This window comes from Coffea arabica, chromosome 9e, assembly GCF_036785885.1.
Source record: "Coffea arabica cultivar ET-39 chromosome 9e, Coffea Arabica ET-39 HiFi, whole genome shotgun sequence".
Lineage (NCBI taxonomy): Eukaryota > Viridiplantae > Streptophyta > Magnoliopsida > Gentianales > Rubiaceae > Coffea > Coffea arabica.
The window spans coordinates 38,451,786-38,469,850 of record NC_092327.1 but is presented as its reverse complement, the minus strand read 5'-3'; the positions used below and the strand labels follow the sequence as shown (position 1 = coordinate 38,469,850).

Here is an 18,065-nt window from a genome sequence, read left to right as displayed (position 1 = left end):
TATGGTGTTAAAATTTATGACATGGCTTGCTAATTTTTAGCATTAAGACTACATTCTTTAACAGTAGGATTAATTTTAATGCTCCTTTGTAAAATTGGAGGATCAAAAGAATTTTGTTAAGATTAGTAAGTTTAATAAAATTAAAATCTGAAAACTGAAGTTTAAAATCTGAAATTTGAATTCTAAATCCATTAAATTATTGAATTGTTAAGTATTAAATTTAATATATTTGATTACATATCACATCCGTTAATAAGTGAATGATTTATCACTTAATTTTGAAAATAAATTTTATCTAGAAACTATTTAATTAATTTAAATATTTAATTTTTTTTATTATCAAACGATCTGAATATATTAAAATATAAAAATATTGTATTAGGTTAGCCTAAAACAACACTCTTTTGCCCCCAACAGTTTGGATTTGGGATGGCGGTTTGTCCTGTTGCCGCTTGCCACTCTGGAGTCAGTGATTTTTCTTTTCTTTTTATTGTAATAGGAGTACAAAAGTTTTTAGTTAATTTACTACTTCAAGAAAATAAAAAAAGGAAGAAGTTAAAGTAAACGTAGAGGAGGGAAGAAACTAGAAAGAGTCGTGAATCGGAAAAAATGGCGACGGCGACGTATCCACCCCCGCCGCCGTTCTACAGGCTGTACAAGAAGTATTCGGAGGATTCAAAATCTGCTCCGGAGCCTCCTCCCCCTATTGAAGGCAATTACCAACTGTTTGGAGCCACCTATACTGTGAGCAATTTATTTTTCGTTTTTCTTTTCCTTGAATAATTACAGAAATTTCTATCCTCTCTAGCTTTCTAACTTTTCCTTCCTCCTTCCTGCTGCATTTTTTGTTTGAATGTTGTATATTCTGTGCTTCTGTGGATAAAATTAGCTGCAAAATGCACGTTTCAAGTTCTCCTTCCCTATTTTTGCAGACTGATGACGTGCTTCCTAGTCTGGAGGAACAAGGTGTTCGTCAATTGTACCCAAAAGGGCCGAATGTTGGTACGACCTGCTTCCTTTATTATCTGCATTTTTTTTTTAAATAGTAGAGAGGTTGGATGTCATTGTTCATTATATGGTTTCTCTTTTGCTTGCCACTTTAACATGGCATGATTTGAAAAGTATGCTTTAATCATGTTTACTTTGTACAGATATCAGATTTTTAATCTTTTTTGTCTTTTTTCTTATGGCATGTCTATTTCTTATTTGGGTTTAGTTTATGTTTATGTTGTTCTTTTCATATTTGGGTTTAGTTGTTCATAGTGTATATTTTTTTGATGCCTTTGGATCTTTGAATAATTGGCGTGCCTGAAATCAGAATGCTCTAATCGAAATAGGAAAAATGTGCTGTTCGGAGTGCCCCTTTTTTATTTTTAAAAAAAGGTTCATTAGAGGTTATTTCGTGGCTTAGCTTCTTCAAGGTACTTAAAATTGAAAATTGCTTTGCAAATGTCCCTTTACATAGTGATCTGAGAGTTTTGACTCCAGTTTAGTAACAAGGGGAATCTTATTGGGTGTCTTTACTGACTGAGCTGGAGGAAAAAGAATTCAAATGTGTTCCTTGGTAGATTAAAGGTCTTTGATATTGATCTTAATTGGTGAATTTGTATCTAGGAGTCATATTTCCATTTTCATTAGCATGTTGATGCACCATAAGGTGCCAATTTATGCACTACAAAACACAATTTTTTTTGTTGGGGGGGGGGGGGGAGGGGCATGAATAATGTTCTGTCTGGTACAATGTGTTGGAAACAATCCTAGTCTGGCATAAGGTGCCAATTTATGGGGGGGGGGGCATGAATAATGTTCTGTCTGGTACAATGTGTTGGAAACAATCCTAGTCTGGGACGATGTGTTTTAATTCTTTAGCAGCCAATTTTTTGTTGTTTCAGTATCTAAGCCGATGGTGATTTCTGGCAGACTTCAAAAAGGAACTGAGGGCGCTTAACAGAGAACTCCAACTGCACATATTGGAGCTTGCTGATATTCTCATAGAGCGGCCATCACAATATGCTAGGAGAGTTGAAGATATCTCTCTCATATTCAAGAACCTGCATCACCTTCTCAATTCACTGCGACCCCATCAGGTGAAATTATGTTTTAGTGATACTTCATCCCTTTTCTTCGGGTTCCTTTTTTGACAGTTGTCTACCAATTCCTGATTTTAATTGCAAGCTGGGTCCTTCCTGCTTCTCAGGCCAGAGCAACACTGATCCATATTCTGGAACTTCAGATACAGCGGCGTAAGCAAGCTGTTGAGGACATCAAGAGGTACGCATAGTCTCTTTAAGTATGAATATTTTACAAGATTTCTAATGAATGAAGTCTTTTGGCTTGTTTTTGCTCAAATGCTTGAGAATGCTTTTCTTTTACTGAACTTGAGAATCAACTGTGGTGTCTGGGATCATCTGGGACCCTGTTGTCTACTGAACTTGAGAATGCTTTTCTTTTCCCCTATAATTCTTTCAGAATAACCAAAAAAAAAAAAAGATGTCAGTAATTTATTTTATTCGTGTCCTCTTGGTTGTGCTTTCAATATCAGTCAAAGTGTTATGTGATGTTATAGCTGTCATTTCATTTTACAGCCCTTTTTTTTTTGCAGCAAATAACATTCAGACACTGATTTGTTTAGATTTCTATTGCGATAAAGGGAAACTTGTACCCCTTTTTTAGTTTGCAACATCGTAGCTTTATTACAATGCTTAAACTAGCTGATAGTACATTAAGTTGAGATGATGCACATTCTGTTCATGCATTGCCCATTTCCGATAACTCATGGAGGCATTACTATGTTAGATGAGTTAAAACATCTTTTGGTCTCTTTTGTAATTTAAGTACCGTACAGTTATTCTACTCACTTAGCGATATGTGCACTAACCAATTTGTAGTTCAAGGATATCTACATAAGCTGCAGATGGTGTCTTGTGGTTCGTGTGTAAGATAAGATTGCTTCCTGTGGAACGTGCTGTGCTTGCCTGATTTTATTTTCTTTTGCTTGTTCAGGAGGAGGGAAGAAGCACAGAGACTTCTAAAGGAGGCTCTTGGCACCTTAGATGGACAGTAATAACCTTGGGTGGAAATCTTCATTATAAAACTAGTGCTGCCAAGTTGTTCGTCAAGTCTTTGAGAATCAGCATATGTCCAGTAGAGTTCGAAGTATGTTGATGTTTAAACATGTAGTTATTTGAGTAGGGATGTAATATCTCATCTGTTGGGAATTTGGAGGAAGAAAATTTCAAGGGCCACACTTGAAGGCTTGAGATCACGGGATTTTCACCCAGACATACTTTTTAATAGTTTCTAGTTACATCCAATGTGTGAGTTTTAGGAGATTTATTTAGCAAGAAGCAATTGACACTCAATTTGGAAACAGATGTATCTTTTCTGACCATTGCTGAATGATAAGGATAATTTTCACGAAATGTCAATGAGGCTGTTTTACTCTTCGATAAGGTTAAAAGATCTGTTGAGTGTTGGTGATCAATGCTACTTTAGTTTACCTTGGACGAGCAAGGAAAATTTTTTTTGGGGGTATTATTATTATTGTTAGTTTACCTTGGAGGCTAGTGTTGCAGACTTCTGGTCTTCTGCTGTTCTACATTTGATGAGTGCGTGTGTGGTTCTGTATTTGGGTATAGAACGCAGATTTTTTGGCAAAAATGGCAGATTTTTCTTTGGCCCCTAATTGTATTTCGAAACTCCTAGAGGATGATTGCAGAGAACTCAGTTTGCCTTGTTTTGTAATCGCTACTTATTAATTAATTAATTCCTCTTTCTTACCCAAAAAAAAAACAGAAACTCATATATTTATTCATGCTAATTTATTTTCATAATAATATGTTTTCTATAGCTTTCGCATTAAAATTTTGTGTAAGTCGCATACTAATATTAGTTAAACATCATGTTTGCATAGTTTAGACTACTCTAGACTAATTGAGGATATTCAGTCCTAATTGAGAATATTCAGTCCATTTGTAATTTATTTCATCTGTGCTCTTTCTCTTTTGCTAACACAGGGAAATTCAATAGTATTAAGCTGAGCACTTATACTCTTAACATCTGGATTAGATGATGTGGGACTGTTGTCCCTTTTGCTTGGATCTTTGTCCAGATACTGTAAAGTTTTTACGATGATATATAAAACTACGGTTTCGACAAAAGAAAAAAAAGACTACTCTAGAGAAAGGAGGTAATAAATTTAAAATATAAACAAAATTTAAAAAAAAAACGTTGAAGAAGGAAATAAGATGAAAATTTGGGACATAGAAAAACTGTAGGGGGCACAGATATAATAGTGAGAAATTCCTAGGGAGTCTATTCTAAATCTACGCACTTGCTTTCCATTCAAGACTCCACCAGCGCCTCCCGCATCCCTTCGTTTCCCTCCTTCCAGCCTCCTCCTCCTCCCCAGTCCTCCCAAACCCAGAAAAAACTCTACTGTTCCTGGCTCCAGTGATTCTCTGAAGATTTCTTAGATCAACCCTCTGCAGCAGCAACACTATATTAATCGGTCCTTGGCTGAGACGTAGTTTTTTCTCTCTCTCCCCTCTCCCTATCAGGTTAATTCTATAGGTACCACCACCATACTCTTTCTTTCAAACTACAGTATCAAGTTTAACTACATCCACCAATGTCGCCGTTGCTCCTGCTGCTACTGAAACAGCTTTTGGGCTTTGGTGCTTAAGCAATACTCTTGATAATCCGGCTAATTTTAGCTCAGGTATTGCACTCTATAGAATAACTTATAACTGTCAAAGTTGTCAAAGTTGGAAGGAATTATTTTTTCGTTTCGGGATAAATTTCTATTCTTCTTCCATTGAAGCTGGACTCTTCTGATTTCTACCGACCAAGAATTGCTGCAATAAATTCGCTTCTTAAGGACATTTCAATCCCAAAATCGATTAAGAATTATCGGAGCGGGTATTTGTCGTCCGGGGTGCGTGTGTAGTTCATGTATGTTTGTTGATTTCATATCCGAAATGGGACAGGATGTTTCAAGAACTACTTGATTTAAATCCTCTTGTTTTCAGTAATATTTGTGGGGAGCATCCTGGGATTTGCCCTTTTTCAGTAAAATTGTTTTCAAGCCTGAAATGATAGATAAGTTTTACACTTTATCTGAAAGTTGGTGTTTTAATGACTGCTCATGAGAGCATCAGTGTCCATAGTCAACTTTGGCACTGCTGCTATCAAGTTGGTATCAGGTCTAGAGAAAAGATTCAGACTTTTGTCATCTTGGAACTTAGCTTTGTCCGCTACACATTTTTCTTCTTCTGAGGATGAAATAATCATACCTGAGGAAAGCCTGGTCGATATAGAAGCTCGGGAACTTACAACAAGTACTAAATGCATGCAGAGTGACAGCATAGAACAAAATAGTAAGTCTGCTTCTTCTTTTGAAGGGATCAGAGATGATGATGACATTTACCATCTTGGCATTCAAGAAGATAGTTCCTTGGTTTGTGAAAATCCTCAAAATACTGATATGGATGTTTATGGACTTGGAAGAATGAAAGTCATACTTAGGAATCGAGGATGGGTTTTAGGATCTCCAGACAGTTGCCAAAGGTTACCTTTGGCTGAATATAACATAGTGTGTATTCTGAATGACCTGTTTGAGGGCAGTGGAGATGCTGCTCTAGCTCTAGCTTTCTTTCAATGGTGTGAGTATTACCTGCACTTACAGCATGGAATTAGATCTACATGCGTGATGATACATATCTTGGTTGCTGGGAACATGAATTACAGAGCTGTAGATTTAATACTTTATCTTGTAAGGAAGAATGCTGGGGAAGATTGGTGGCCGAACTTGCTTTTACAAGTCCTTCTCGAGACCTATACAATTAGAACGGTCCTAGAAACTGTATATAGCATGCTCATTGACTGTTATATCAGAGCAAATATGGTAAATGTGGCTCTCAAGTTAGCTTGTCAAATGAAACACATCAAACTCTTTCCTTCACCGGGTGTTTGTAATTCACTTCTTGGGGCATTGTTATATATGGACCAATTTGAATTGGCATGGAATTTCCTGGAAGAGATGCAGAGTCAAGGGTTAGGCTTAAATGTGTCTGTAATCACTTTGTTTATTCATAAATACTGTGTGAAAGGCAATGTTGAAAGAGGTTGGCAACTATTGGTAACAGTGAAGCAACATGGATTTAGTCCTGATATTGTTGCATACTCAACATTGATTGATTCCCTTTCTAAAATGTCACTGGTGAGAGAAGCAATCTCTTTGTTGTTTAAATTGAGTTTGATTGGTATATCTCTTGATTCCATTTCAGTTAGTTCAGTCATTGATGGCCTCTGCAAGGTGGGGGAAGTGGAGAAAGCTTTCAATATCTTGAAGATATTTAGACTGCCGCCTAATATTTATGTCTACAACAGCTTTATTTCAAAGTACTGTCACGATAGTAACATGACTGCTGCTTCTAGCACTTTTTACGAGATATCAGAGATGGGATTGGTTCCTGACTGTTTTATTTACACCACCATTATATCAGGGTACTGCAAGATGAAGGATCTGAAAATGGCCCTTAGTTTTTTGGCAAAGATGGTGAAGAGTGGAGTTGAACCATCTGTTGCCACATACACAACACTTATTGAATACTACTGTAGGTCTGGAGAAGTACATGTAGCGGAAAACTTATTTCAGAAGATGATGACAGAGGGTTTGCCACCTGACCTTGTTGCATACAACACACTAATGGATGGCTATGGAAAGGAGGGCCTCTTACACAAGGTTTTTGGCCTTTTGGATATAATGAAGTCTGCTGGTGTCTATCCTGATAACATCACCTATAACACAATCATTTACAGTCTTACTGTGAGAGGGTTTGTAAATGAGGCTCATGATTTACTGTATGAGCTCACTAGAAGAGGATTTACTCCTGATATTGTAACTTTTACTAACATTGCTAGCGGTTATGTGAAGAAAGGGAACTTTGAAGAAGCTTTTTTTGTGTGGCATTACATGAGTGAGCACAATTTGGAGCCTGATGTTGTAATGTGCAGTGCTCTCCTTAATGGGTACTGCAGGACACGTAGGATGGCAGAAGCAAATGCTCTCTTTACTAAAATGATCGACATTGGGCTGGTTCCAGATCTTGTGTTGTATAACACACTCATACATGGTTTTTGCAGTGTTGGCAACCTTGATGACGCCTGCAACTTAGTAGAATGGATGTTCAAGCAGGGTATCAGTCCAGATGAAGGCACTCATCAGGCACTTATCTTGGGATATGAAAAGAAGATGGTAGAGAATCCAGTAGAAGCTGCAGGTTTTATGCTGCAAAGGATATCACTGAAATAGATTATTGGAAAACGATTATGGGATACAACAACACGGCAATCTGGCACCTTCGCAGGCCTGCAGAACATGGAAATTTTGGATGCACCAATGATTTGGTTTTCTTCACCACCTCCCCTGTGGTTGTTAGGTTTGTCTCTTTTCCACGCATTGCATAGTTTGTCTGGTTAATAATACTTCAGCTAACATGGACTATGGTTCTGTCTGGTTTTCTTCTTCAGGTAAACAGTCCAACCCTGTGAAGCAACGACAGAGCTCAAAGCTTTTGAGAAAATTAATAGCTGTTGAGTATGTTCAAGTTATCTTTTGAGAAATCTGTTCAGACATGTCTCATGGTTTTGAACTTTTAATACTTTGCTCATCTAGTAATAAGAATAATCCTTGAATACAAGTTATTCAAAGTTATAATGTGATATTTGGACTGATAACATTAGTACAAATACATGCTTGAAAGACTGCTGAATATCTCATTAAAAAAATAAAAAAAAAAGATCGAAAGATTAAATGTTGGAGTGGTTGAAATTGGCAATAATTTGTTAGGTTATTAGGTTTTGTTATCTGTTCGTGAGTTTTATAAGTTATTTCCTCTGGTATCTTCTCTGAGTAAGATTGTTTATGATTCTGTCTGGTTTGCTCTTAAGGTAAATTAGCAGCCTGTGTGAAACAGCAAGAGGGAATAAAGCCAAACGGGATTGCGTATGCAGTGGCTAGGAAGCTTTCTGAAACTCTGAAGCCCGGGAGATATGTCCTTGTATATTCTTCAGATATTTGTCCAGATATACTATTGAGTGGGCAAGGATCATGGCCAAGCGGTAGAGTCAGATGAGCCTGTATGGTGGTCTAGGGAGTTTGAAGTTCAGTACTCCCCTTCCTTCAGGAATAGAGCGATGAATTTCACTGTGTGAGTACTTGGAGCATTTAGTGGTGGTTTTAGCTCAACTGATTCCTTTTTTATATTGCATTTGTTGAGAGTCTGAAACCATCAATCGGGTCTAAGGTTTTTCATATTTATCGTTTTACTAATAGTTGTTAGATTTTTCTCCTTTTTATGCACCATGCACATTGTGTTGGTTCGTAGCACTTGTGTGTTATATGGTGTAAGGTTCTCTCCGGTTTAATTTTCAGGTAGACACGTGAGCCTGCAATGCAATGGAGGTAAACACATGAACCTGCGATGGAGCACAAAGCCAAGCATGCTCTTCTGTTTGCCAGTTTCGAAGCCGCGTAACATTTTACAGCGGGTGAGATATCTTCGAATCATCTATCGAGAAATCTTTTCAGATAGACCTCACAAGGAGCAAAGAGAACTGGCCATTAGTACCAAGCCTTACCTAGAGTAAAGTGTGAGGTTTGCAGCTCATGACCCTCCCCTCCCCGGTGGGAAAATAAAAGTACACAATTTCAAGATTTACCTTTGGACGCCATGTTAGGAAGAATTATCTGGAAAGCATTAGCGAAATTGCACCTCAACTTTTAAAACCTCTTTAGTGCTATAATCTTGTACGAGCAGCAATGCGTCTGTACAATCTTCAAAAGTTTGCCGAATATCCCATCGGGGAGAAAAAAAAAAAAGGAGGAACAATCTGAGAATCACAGAGAGCGAAATGTAACCCGTCATTCAGATTGGGCGTTCCCCAAAAGATGGACCAGAAAAAGGTTCTTGGGTTGGAGAACTACTTGACACTTTCCTGCACGTATTTGTCTTTCCACAACTTTTGGATGCCTTCACTTTCATCCGTCCAGGAAAAGTAATCCAAAAGAATCCAGCGATTTTCTTGTTTTTTCGACATCTATAGGATTAAGATTTTTCAAATTGGTTATTCAGTTCATTGGGACGTTAACAACTAAAACCATTTATTTAGTTCTTTCAAGAATATTGATGGCATTGCAGTTGAGCGGTTTAAAATCCTGTAAGTGAATCAGGGACTGCTGTGACGGGGATACGATTTTCGCCTCATCCTAAGCCAGATGAGATCGTATAATCTTTGGAAACATTATCACGTCTGTTATGGTACAGAATAAACATTTGTAGACAATTTTTAAAATTAGGAAAAGGTACAAAATTTTAGTCTTCATTAATAAAAGGACTTACATGTGCCTTTTCCATCTTCTTTCTCTAATCTTCTGCTCTACATTGCCATGATATTGTATCCTCTTCAGCAAACCAAACTCATGTACGAAACCTTAAAGTTCATCTTTGAGATCTTTACTGCTACTGTCGTCACTTGTGGTGGCATCAGAACCCTTAGGTTGGGTAGATAAGGCTGGCTTCTGAAGCTTGAAAGGATTGGTTGCGTGCTTCTTTAGGAACTTGTAGAAACCCACCACAGTACGATCTGTATCAACTGTAATCTGTATAAAACATGAGTAGAATACAAGCATTATTAGCCTGTATGGTTGAAAGAAAAACAACGAAAGAATACACTTTAAAATTAGCATAACAAAAGCCTAAACTAAGCACTAACTGGATCGAAGCTCTTATTGCCAGCCGGGAAGAAAAGAAGAGTAGGGAACCCATCAGCCTGCAAGTAACGAATAATCAAATCCCATCTCCAAAGCCTACTGCTATAAACTGTTTCACATACGGTTACTGAAATGCACAAGAGGTTGTTGAGCTGAAAGTTTGGTCACGCTTGAACAGAGAATCGAGCAAACCAAAAGAATTCATAGAGCCACACATTAGTTTGAAAAGTCTACAATGAGAACAAAAATGAAATGATTCTACACCTCAGTCAATATCCATAGTATTATCACGTATTCATAAATTTTGAGGGATTGTTCCGCCAAGTCTTTTTGTTACTGGAAAGCTTTAAGTTAGTTTGAAAGAAATAATCCCAGTGATCCACATAGAGACAGGATAGACGTTTGTTAAGATGATACCTTCGCCCTGTGGTGCTCATTTGTAGTCCCATCCATCTTGGCAATAACAAGCGAGTCAATGCCCCTCAAATGTTTGCCAAGCTTGTTATAGATAGGCTCGAGTGTTTGGCAATGCCCACACCAGGGAGCGTATATCTAGTTTTGAATATAGAAGTCATCACAAGAGACCTTTGGAACAGGTCAACAGTTTTTTTTTTTTTTTTTTTCGCTCAAAAAAAATGACAATAGAGGGAAATTGATACCTCTAAAAGAACATCTTTGGACTCGTCGAGAACAATTTCATCAAAGTTCTTGCCAACCACAATTTTGACATCCCCATCATTCTGCATCAATAGTAAAATGAGAGATTAAACTAGATATTCTAAATAATATACAAGTTTATGGCAATCTGAGTGAAAAAACTTACTTTTTCTGGAACTGGATCTGATTTGTAGAAAGGCTTAAGATCGTCTTCCAAGAACTTCTCCCCGAATAACTGCATGCTCATACAGCATAAAAGAATAAACTATGGAATGCAAATGCTTATCTGTTGAAATTAAGGATTTAATGTATCGAACAATTTATTGCCAAACCAATATATTCATCTTAAGAATTTCATGAACGAGTTAACAAACCTTAATGTTGCTTAGAGTCAAATCACCTTCCAATAAAAATTTCCTGGCATCCTCATTTCCTGTGTATGCGAGAACCTGTATTCAAGTCTCACTTTAAAAATGATCAACTAATTCTGTCAGGAAATGACAGGAACCAAAATATACTGGAGGGAGGCTTACTCTTGGTGCATCTCCTTGCACACCAAAATAGTCCGAAACAGGCTTCCCAACATCCTCGTTGTCCATTTCTACGTAAACACATAGAAGCTGCAGAGCAAGTACTCATTCCATTTAAAATTGCCAAGACAAGTTTTCAACAGGAAATCAATAAGCATGAGGTGATAATACAATCAGATGTAAATGGGGAAAAGAACGAGCCTAGAACTTGTGACATGAAAGAAATTGCTTAGATCCAAGAATGGGTAGAGCCGCAAGTAGCAAAATCTTTTTGAAGTGTGAAGTTTTCAATGTTTATCACACCAAATGGTAATTTTGATGCTTTCCTCTATCAGAAATGTTGCAAATATACCCAAATGCTACTCATAAAAACCATGATAAAAAATGACTAACAAACATAAGATGTTAAAATTTGCATGAAAATGAATTTAACACGATCAATATATTCTCTGCTGTTACAATTTTAGTTTCAGTTTTTAAAGGGCCTTGAGATCTGAAACCATTTTTACTAAATAATTAACCAGAAGGGGATGCCCCAACGCTGTTAAGACAAAAAGAAATATGATGAAATGATACATCCAATGTCATCGATTGAACAGTTTTATCTGAGGCAAGTGCACTTCCAAACTTTCACAAACTATGTGTCACCAGATGCTTATGGTATATCATCAAAATTTATTAAGCAAATTACCTTTCCTTTAAAAGCTTTTGCAGCCTCTTGGAATGTGGGTAGGAACTTCTCTGAATCATTTGCAGTTGCAAAAAGTAACAACTAGAAACAAAAATACATCAAGTGAGCAAAAGCGTAGTAGTAAAAATCCAAATATGGAAAACTAGCACGAGCAAATGTATCACCTGATTCTTGATTGGATTCTCAAATATCAGTGGGGCACTATCCCGAGTAAAGTTTGTGACCAGGGGAAACTTATTCTTGTAAACAAATTCACTTATTGCTGATTTAGTAAACTGACCACCTGTAGCAAGAAACTCAGTGAAAGGAATTACACACTCACTCTTAATTTTCAAAAAAAGAAAAGTCTAGAAACTGACTGAAGTGATTTATTTTTTCATCCTCTTTCTTGATGATCACCAAAGCTGGGCGCTTGACTTGGGGATCAATTTGGAAAAGTTTTGCTACGTCAGAGCTGGTAGTCTGGTAGAAATTGACATCCTCTTCAAGTTTTGAAGCTGCAGCTAATTCTTCACTGGCTGCACCCTGAAAATTACATCAAAGGCATTGTCAATAAGATAACGAATAATTGACCAGAATTAGCCATTGATATCCTTAATTTTAAAAAATTCAAAACCTTAAGAAATCAAGCAAAATTGCAAATTAAAATGAGGAATCAGAGCATAGAAGCTTATGAATAACCTGAAACTAACAAGTAAAGTTGGAAGCTCACTTGCTAATTATGGGTAATATGTGACTTTCCAAATTAACCCTTCAAATTTCAAATTCTAAATGTCAACTTGAAAATTCCAACATAAAGAAAGGGATTGAGATAGGTAGCATATTCCGTAAAAAGGAAAAAGAAAGTTCTCAAAATTACTAAAAGCTTGTCAAATTCCAAAAAGCAAACTCACGCAATAAAATTGGTGAATAAAAAAGCAAACTAGAAAACAAAAACTGAGGATTTGCAAGGCTAACTAGTGAAATTACCACAAAGGCATCCAAAAATCCCAAAACCAACTTTGACTCAGTAGCCAAGATTTGTTCTGCTTCCTCGACTGTTGTAATGTTGTTTAAACCAGGGCCAATCTTCTTCTTCACCCAAGTCACAATAGCTTCTCTGGATCACAAATTTCAGGTAAGAGACCATCTGGATATTCACATAAACAAAAAGAACAATGGGATTACAAATGATTTGCGTTCTTCTGCACTCTTGACCAAGACATTCCAACGAATTAAAGAACACCACCACACTGCATTTTCTAGTCTTCACTACATTATTGATAAAAACCAATGATTTTCATGTACAATTAGAATCATCAGGGACCAGGAATGGACCAGGCAAAACCGAATCAACGTTAGGAGAGTATCGAAGCTATAAGCCAGGTACTTCCCCAAGCAGGACCCATCAGAGCATTAGCCGGGTTGATGAGGACTGCTATTACATTGACTAAATCTGCATGCTTGTTACTATAGGTAATCATCAAACCAAATGATAATTCAAGAACTCAAAAGTCTCCAACTACTTCCATTGATCAAATTATCAGCTACACTTTAATCGACAGAATTGCTAACCTAATAACAGGACACTTTTCCAATAATTTCACCATCAGGATATCAAAGAATAAATGCTAACTAAGAAACTCCAGAAATTCAACAAAGAAAGACGCTTACTTGGTACGTTGACCGGGGTAAAGTGTGTGAATGCCGTCGACGAAGAAGTAAACTGTAGGAAAGCCCTGAATATCATACTTCTGCCCTAAATCGCTCTCCTCCGTAGCATCCACCTTAGCCAGCACCACCTTCTCCTCCTCCTTCTTCAGCTCCGTTGCCGCGGCTGCGTACTCCGGCGCCAGAGCCTGGCAATGACCGCACCAAGGCGCGTAAAACTCCACCATGACGTACTTATTCTTCGCTATAAAATCACTGAAATTGGACTCCTTTAACACCACGACGTCCGCCTCGTCAACCGCAGGCGGCGTGTACGCGTCGTAACCGCCGTCCTCGGCAGCACCTGAATCGTTGTCTTCGAGATCGTCGTAGTTCTCGTAGTTGTGGTACTGAGCATAGGGATCGTGATGGGACGACGAAGCGGCGTCGTCTTCTTCCAGAAAACTGAGATCCTCATCTTCTTCTACTTCAGAGCCTTTTCCTTTCTCCACCGTTTCTGAAGCAAACGACGTTGTTAGAACGCTAACGAAGAGAAGAAGGAGAATTGAGAAAACCAGAGCTGATTTGACAGCCATTGTTGGGGAGAATTTTGAAAATTTTGATGGGGACGGAGACTGAGAGACTGTGACTGTGAGGGTGGGAGCAGTGAATTATATTGTAGTACTACAACTCTACAAGAGATTTCTCATTTGTGCAAAGTAAACGGAGACAGAGGTAGTGTGTCAGTGTGTGTATTTATTATAATTATTACAGCAAGAGATTAAACGGTGGAGCTGGCGGATTTTGTGGGACGTGGGGCCGTTGGAGTGACGTGGCTAAAGATAACTGGTTGGGGACCAGCAGAAGAGGAATGGGGACATGACAAGTAGGCAAGATGAGTCACTGGCGTTTTGCCATTGTTGTTGTATTGTTGGGTTGACTTTTTACTCTAGCAGGATTGGAATTTTAGTAGATGTAGGCCTTGTTTGGGAAGCAAATTTTTGGCCAAAAAAACTTTTAAATTTTTTTAATTATATATTTTAAAATATTTAAAAATTTATATGTTTCAAAAATTTTTTTTATAACTTCTACAGTAAGTTACGGTAAAATTTTAAACAAACATTCAAAAAACTCACTTGCTAAACTCGCTTGCCAAAAAACTCACTTAAGCGCTAGTAAGGTTAGTAAAAAAAAGTTATTAAAAATTGTGTTCATAAAAAAGATAAAAAATTATCGTAAAAAAAAAGATAAAATGATTTCTTTTGTGAAAAACTACAAAAATTAAAGACTTCCTACTTATCAAAGTAATATTAATCTTTATCAAAGCACTCGTAATATTATTCAATGTATATAAAATAAAAAAAAAGTTATTGACAAATGTGTTCATAAAGAAGATAAGAAAAATTTCTTTTGTGAAAAACTGCAAACTGAGTTAAAGACTTCCTGCTTATCAAATAAAAACTAATAATCAGGCATAGTAAAAAATCAAATGTGGACATATTTTTCACAAAATCATGACAAAAACTGTTATCCTTTTGTGATTTTATTTTTGGATTTTTTGAAAATATTTCTTTAACACATCTCCTAGAAGTTTAGTCCATGAATTTTTGATGTGCAACAATTTCTTTCAAAATCAATAAAAATATTTAATCCACATTGGTTGAAAGGAACCATCCCATCGTCTGCATTTTGACATAATGACAAGATTAAATAGTTGAAGAATTCCATGGTGGAGAGAAGGGCAAAAAAGATTGTTGAATTCATGGCAAGAATCAGGTTATCAGAATCACAGCTGACATATTAGATTCATTGGAACCCTCATCTTCAAAGAATTCACGGAATAGTTTTTGGGTACAACTTTGGGTCCGGACATCAATTAGACCCATACTTTCCCCAGAATTCTGAGGGAAAGAAAGAAAAAGAGATCAACTGTTATGTCTCAGCTTTAGCAAGGGCTGCACGCTTTGCAACAGGGCACAGGCTCCAGAGTAAGTTTCAAAAATCACCAGCTATGAAACTGCAGTTGACAATCAGGCAGCTCCTTCAGCTAACTCTTTCTTGATCAGTTTTAACATGTCCAAAACCTGCATGGTGCAGTCATTTAGACGACAGACGCTAAGTAAAACTTGATGGAGACGAAAAAGAGGCAAAAGAAAGCAGTGCAGGAGTGAAGTAAGCCTTATGTAGTGTTTCAGTATCTTGCAAAGCCCGGCATTTATGTAAAACATAACTCTGCTCACCCCAAAATATGGAGACAGAACTGTTGAATTTTGGCGTAGTATCAGGTATATGTTCTCCAGTAGGCATAGAAGTTTGTCCACTTGATTCCCAAGTAAATCAACCTGTACAAATGAAGAATTCGCTGGTAATCTTGAGGTTTTTGTCTTAAAATTCTAATGATATATTCGATTATAGCACAATATAGTGAACAAGAAGGAAGTTCTGTTTCAAGTCAAGTAGCAGCTAGTTTTTGAAAAATTCACTTGTGCTCTCAGCTACCTCAGTTTCAGCTAATTGCAAATTGTGGGATCTAGTTATGAAAGCCTTCTTGTAAAGCGACTTCTTTTTTCTTATCGAGGCCGCAAGGTGAGCTAATCCATTTGTTTGACGCTTCAGCGTCTCCACCCTGGAAACAGATTTTTAAAGTCTCATAAGCTTTCTCATGATCCTAAGATACAAATGCTTTCCAGCAGAAGAATCAATTTACCTCAAGACAAAAATATTTGCAATAACTCTAAATAGTAGAGTACCATGATACTGGTTGAAAATTTTGAAGATAAGAGTTGGATACCTTAAACAATACGATTCTAACTTTTTGTGCACCATTTGCTCAAAATCCACTACTAGTCGCTGAAATCCCACGACAGGCGAGAAAACAGATCGATTTTGTTGATTTTCTTCTTCATAGGCGTACTGTCCTTCGGAGTCAACCCCCTCTGTAGGATGTATCAGGGCTTGATGATCATCTTCTTTTTGGTCTTTAGCTATGGAGCCTGAACTATTCTCCATATGTAGTACCGATGCCTTGCTTTCAAGCAATTTATCTGATGATATTTCTAATAATTCGCTCTCTGTACCGAAAGTTCTCTCAACATCATATGATACTAATTCCATACTGTCATCCTCAGCCACCTCAACACGGTGATCTCTGAGTTCCTTTGTCTGATTACTCGTGTTCACAATTTCCTCTTTGTTGCAATCCCTAGAATAGGAGTCAGGCTTTTCAATCAGGGTTTGCTCTGGATGCATGTCCAATTTTGTAGGAGGAAAATCTTTAGAAATTTGCACCTGGTCCCATGTTTCAGATTGTCCAATGGTAACAAAGAATTCTTTCACCAATTCAACCAAGACAAACTGATATATCTCGTCTTTAACAAGTATCTCAATGTTATAAGCATCTATTTCTGTCCTCAACCTATTGAAAAGCTCTCTAAAGTACACGATATAAATGTCCTCTTTTAATAGGCTGCCTACAGTCTCTGGTACCGTGTCACTGCTGTGGAGGTTATCAATCAAGGTTTCAAAACCTTCAATTTCTATTTGAAGTTGCCTTGTAACCAAATTGCCGCTCTTCTCAATACATTGCAATGTCTCCCCAAAGACGACTTCCATCAGCTCTTGCTTCACAAGGTAATCATCAGCATTTTGTTTAATGTTCGTATCCAATTCAAAAACTGTTTGCTGAAAGTAGACTGCATATACACTCTCCCTTATAGAGCTTTCCAGGTAATGCTGCAGAATTTCACATGCAGTTTCTTCTTCAGATTCGCCTGCCTTCTGAATTCGAAGATCGTCTATTTTGACTCCATGATGATCTTCGGAATCATTCACTGACAGGTTATGACTATCACCTCTAATGAGGCTCTCGCTGTTTTCATTCAACAACTCAAGGTATAAGCTTTTTGCAAAACCTACAAGAATTAATAAGTAGATTTCGTCAATGATGAAGCTCTGCAATTTCAGATCGTCCCTTTCTTTCTCGAGTTTCCTTATTTCATTACTCAAGTCTACACCACTTCCTGCATTTATGTTCTCATTAGCTGTTCTATCAATCTTTGTCAAACTTGTCTCCAAAACAGCTGTCTTATCACAAAATCCTTTATTATATCCTGGATTACCATCCCACATCATAAGATTGTCCAGTCTTTCAATAACTTTCCGTATTCTGCTTTCCAGTTCATCAGGATCCTTGTCTCTCTTAATAGATGAGGGCCCCTTCCTTCGTAGAAATTCTCTTGCTAGCCAATTCCACTCTTCACATTTACGCTGTTTCTGAATAAAGGACTCATGATTCTTTACCATCTTTGCAACATAGCGGCTTCCTCCTGGATCTGAATCCTTCTCAGGAACCTTACGCAAAACTTCAGGTAAAGGCTCACTGGTTGTTCGCTTGATTGATGATGGGAAACCCGAAAGCTCATGCATTTCGAGTCCTTTCTCCTCTATCCTACCCTGACTGCACAAGGCACTTAGTTCATCGTGCAAGGCTCTTGCATTATTGATCAATTCTGTCCATTTCTCCCTGCTGAAGCCAACAGGAAGAGACCAGCCTCTCTTCTCAAATCCTGTTTTAAAATTTTGTTGAATGTCATTTATGAAGCCCTTAACTGAAATCACAATTACATCTTTCTCAATGCTCCACGTCCACTGCTTCTCTAATGGAAACACCTCAGCGTTTCGCATCCTCCCAAAGGCGAGATCCAAAGTTCCTTTCAGAATATCTATGTCAGAACTCATCTGCTGAATCATCACGTTGTTCTTTCCAGGGTTTATTGAATTTTTC

At 37.5% G+C, this 18,065-nt stretch overlaps 3 protein-coding genes across 4 annotated transcripts; 2 read left to right on the top strand and 1 right to left on the bottom strand.

Annotated features, from left to right (window-relative positions):
• Nucleotides 1-421: 421 nt before the first annotated feature.
• On the top strand, nt 422-3,422 carry LOC113709526 (mediator of RNA polymerase II transcription subunit 7a-like). Its single transcript, XM_027232310.2, has 5 exons — nt 422-744; nt 933-1,002; nt 1,921-2,087; nt 2,198-2,271; nt 3,004-3,422. The coding sequence occupies exons 1-5, from the start codon at nt 610-612 to the stop codon at nt 3,062-3,064; spliced, it is 507 nt and encodes a 168-aa protein (XP_027088111.1). The 5' UTR covers nt 422-609; the 3' UTR covers nt 3,065-3,422.
• Nucleotides 3,423-4,316: 894 nt separating this feature from the next.
• LOC113710158 (uncharacterized) lies at nt 4,317-9,093 on the top strand. 2 transcript variants are annotated; one of them, XM_027232999.2, is made up of 5 exons: nt 4,317-4,720; nt 4,823-7,442; nt 7,534-7,600; nt 7,954-8,213; nt 8,438-9,093. In XM_027232999.2, exon 2 carries the CDS (start codon nt 5,147-5,149, stop codon nt 7,313-7,315), a length of 2,169 nt encoding a protein of 722 aa, XP_027088800.1. In that variant the 5' UTR covers nt 4,317-4,720; nt 4,823-5,146; the 3' UTR covers nt 7,316-7,442; nt 7,534-7,600; nt 7,954-8,213; nt 8,438-9,093. The 2 variants fall into 2 exon arrangements, with proteins under 2 accessions (XP_027088800.1, XP_027088802.1); XM_027233001.2 differs by having other exon boundaries at nt 4,317-7,442; nt 8,442-9,093.
• A 151-nt stretch (nt 9,094-9,244) lies between these two features.
• Nucleotides 9,245-14,014, bottom strand: LOC113710159 (protein disulfide isomerase-like 1-3). Its single transcript, XM_027233002.2, has 12 exons — nt 13,307-14,014; nt 12,623-12,752; nt 12,013-12,178; nt 11,818-11,936; nt 11,654-11,734; nt 10,966-11,052; nt 10,807-10,881; nt 10,599-10,667; nt 10,435-10,515; nt 10,193-10,327; nt 9,778-9,834; nt 9,245-9,664 (listed from the first exon to the last, which is right to left on the bottom strand). Exons 1-12 carry the CDS (start codon nt 13,876-13,878, stop codon nt 9,497-9,499), a joined length of 1,740 nt encoding a protein of 579 aa, XP_027088803.1. The 5' UTR covers nt 13,879-14,014; the 3' UTR covers nt 9,245-9,496.
• Nucleotides 14,015-18,065: the final 4,051 nt, after the last annotated feature.

What these genes read in the sequence shown, in the direction of transcription:
- LOC113709526 (XM_027232310.2), top strand. Translation starts at nt 610, where the DNA reads ATGGCGACGGCGACGTATCCACCCCCGCCGCCGTTCTACAGGCTGTAC. An exon ending in TGTTTGGAGCCACCTATACT is followed by an intron (nt 745 to 932) that starts GTGAGCAATTTA and finishes CTATTTTTGCAG; the next exon opens with ACTGATGACGTGCTTCCTAG. An exon ending in CCCAAAAGGGCCGAATGTTG is followed by an intron (nt 1,003 to 1,920) that starts GTACGACCTGCT and finishes GATTTCTGGCAG; the next exon opens with ACTTCAAAAAGGAACTGAGG.
- LOC113710159 (XM_027233002.2), bottom strand. Translation starts at nt 13,878, where the DNA reads ATGGCTGTCAAATCAGCTCTGGTTTTCTCAATTCTCCTTCTTCTCTTC. An exon ending in TGAAAAAATAAATCACTTCA is followed by an intron (nt 11,937 to 12,012) that starts GTCAGTTTCTAG and finishes TTCTTGCTACAG; the next exon opens with GTGGTCAGTTTACTAAATCA. An exon ending in TGACTCTAAGCAACATTAAG is followed by an intron (nt 10,668 to 10,806) that starts GTTTGTTAACTC and finishes ATGAGCATGCAG; the next exon opens with TTATTCGGGGAGAAGTTCTT.
- LOC113710158 (XM_027232999.2), top strand. Translation starts at nt 5,147, where the DNA reads ATGAGAGCATCAGTGTCCATAGTCAACTTTGGCACTGCTGCTATCAAG.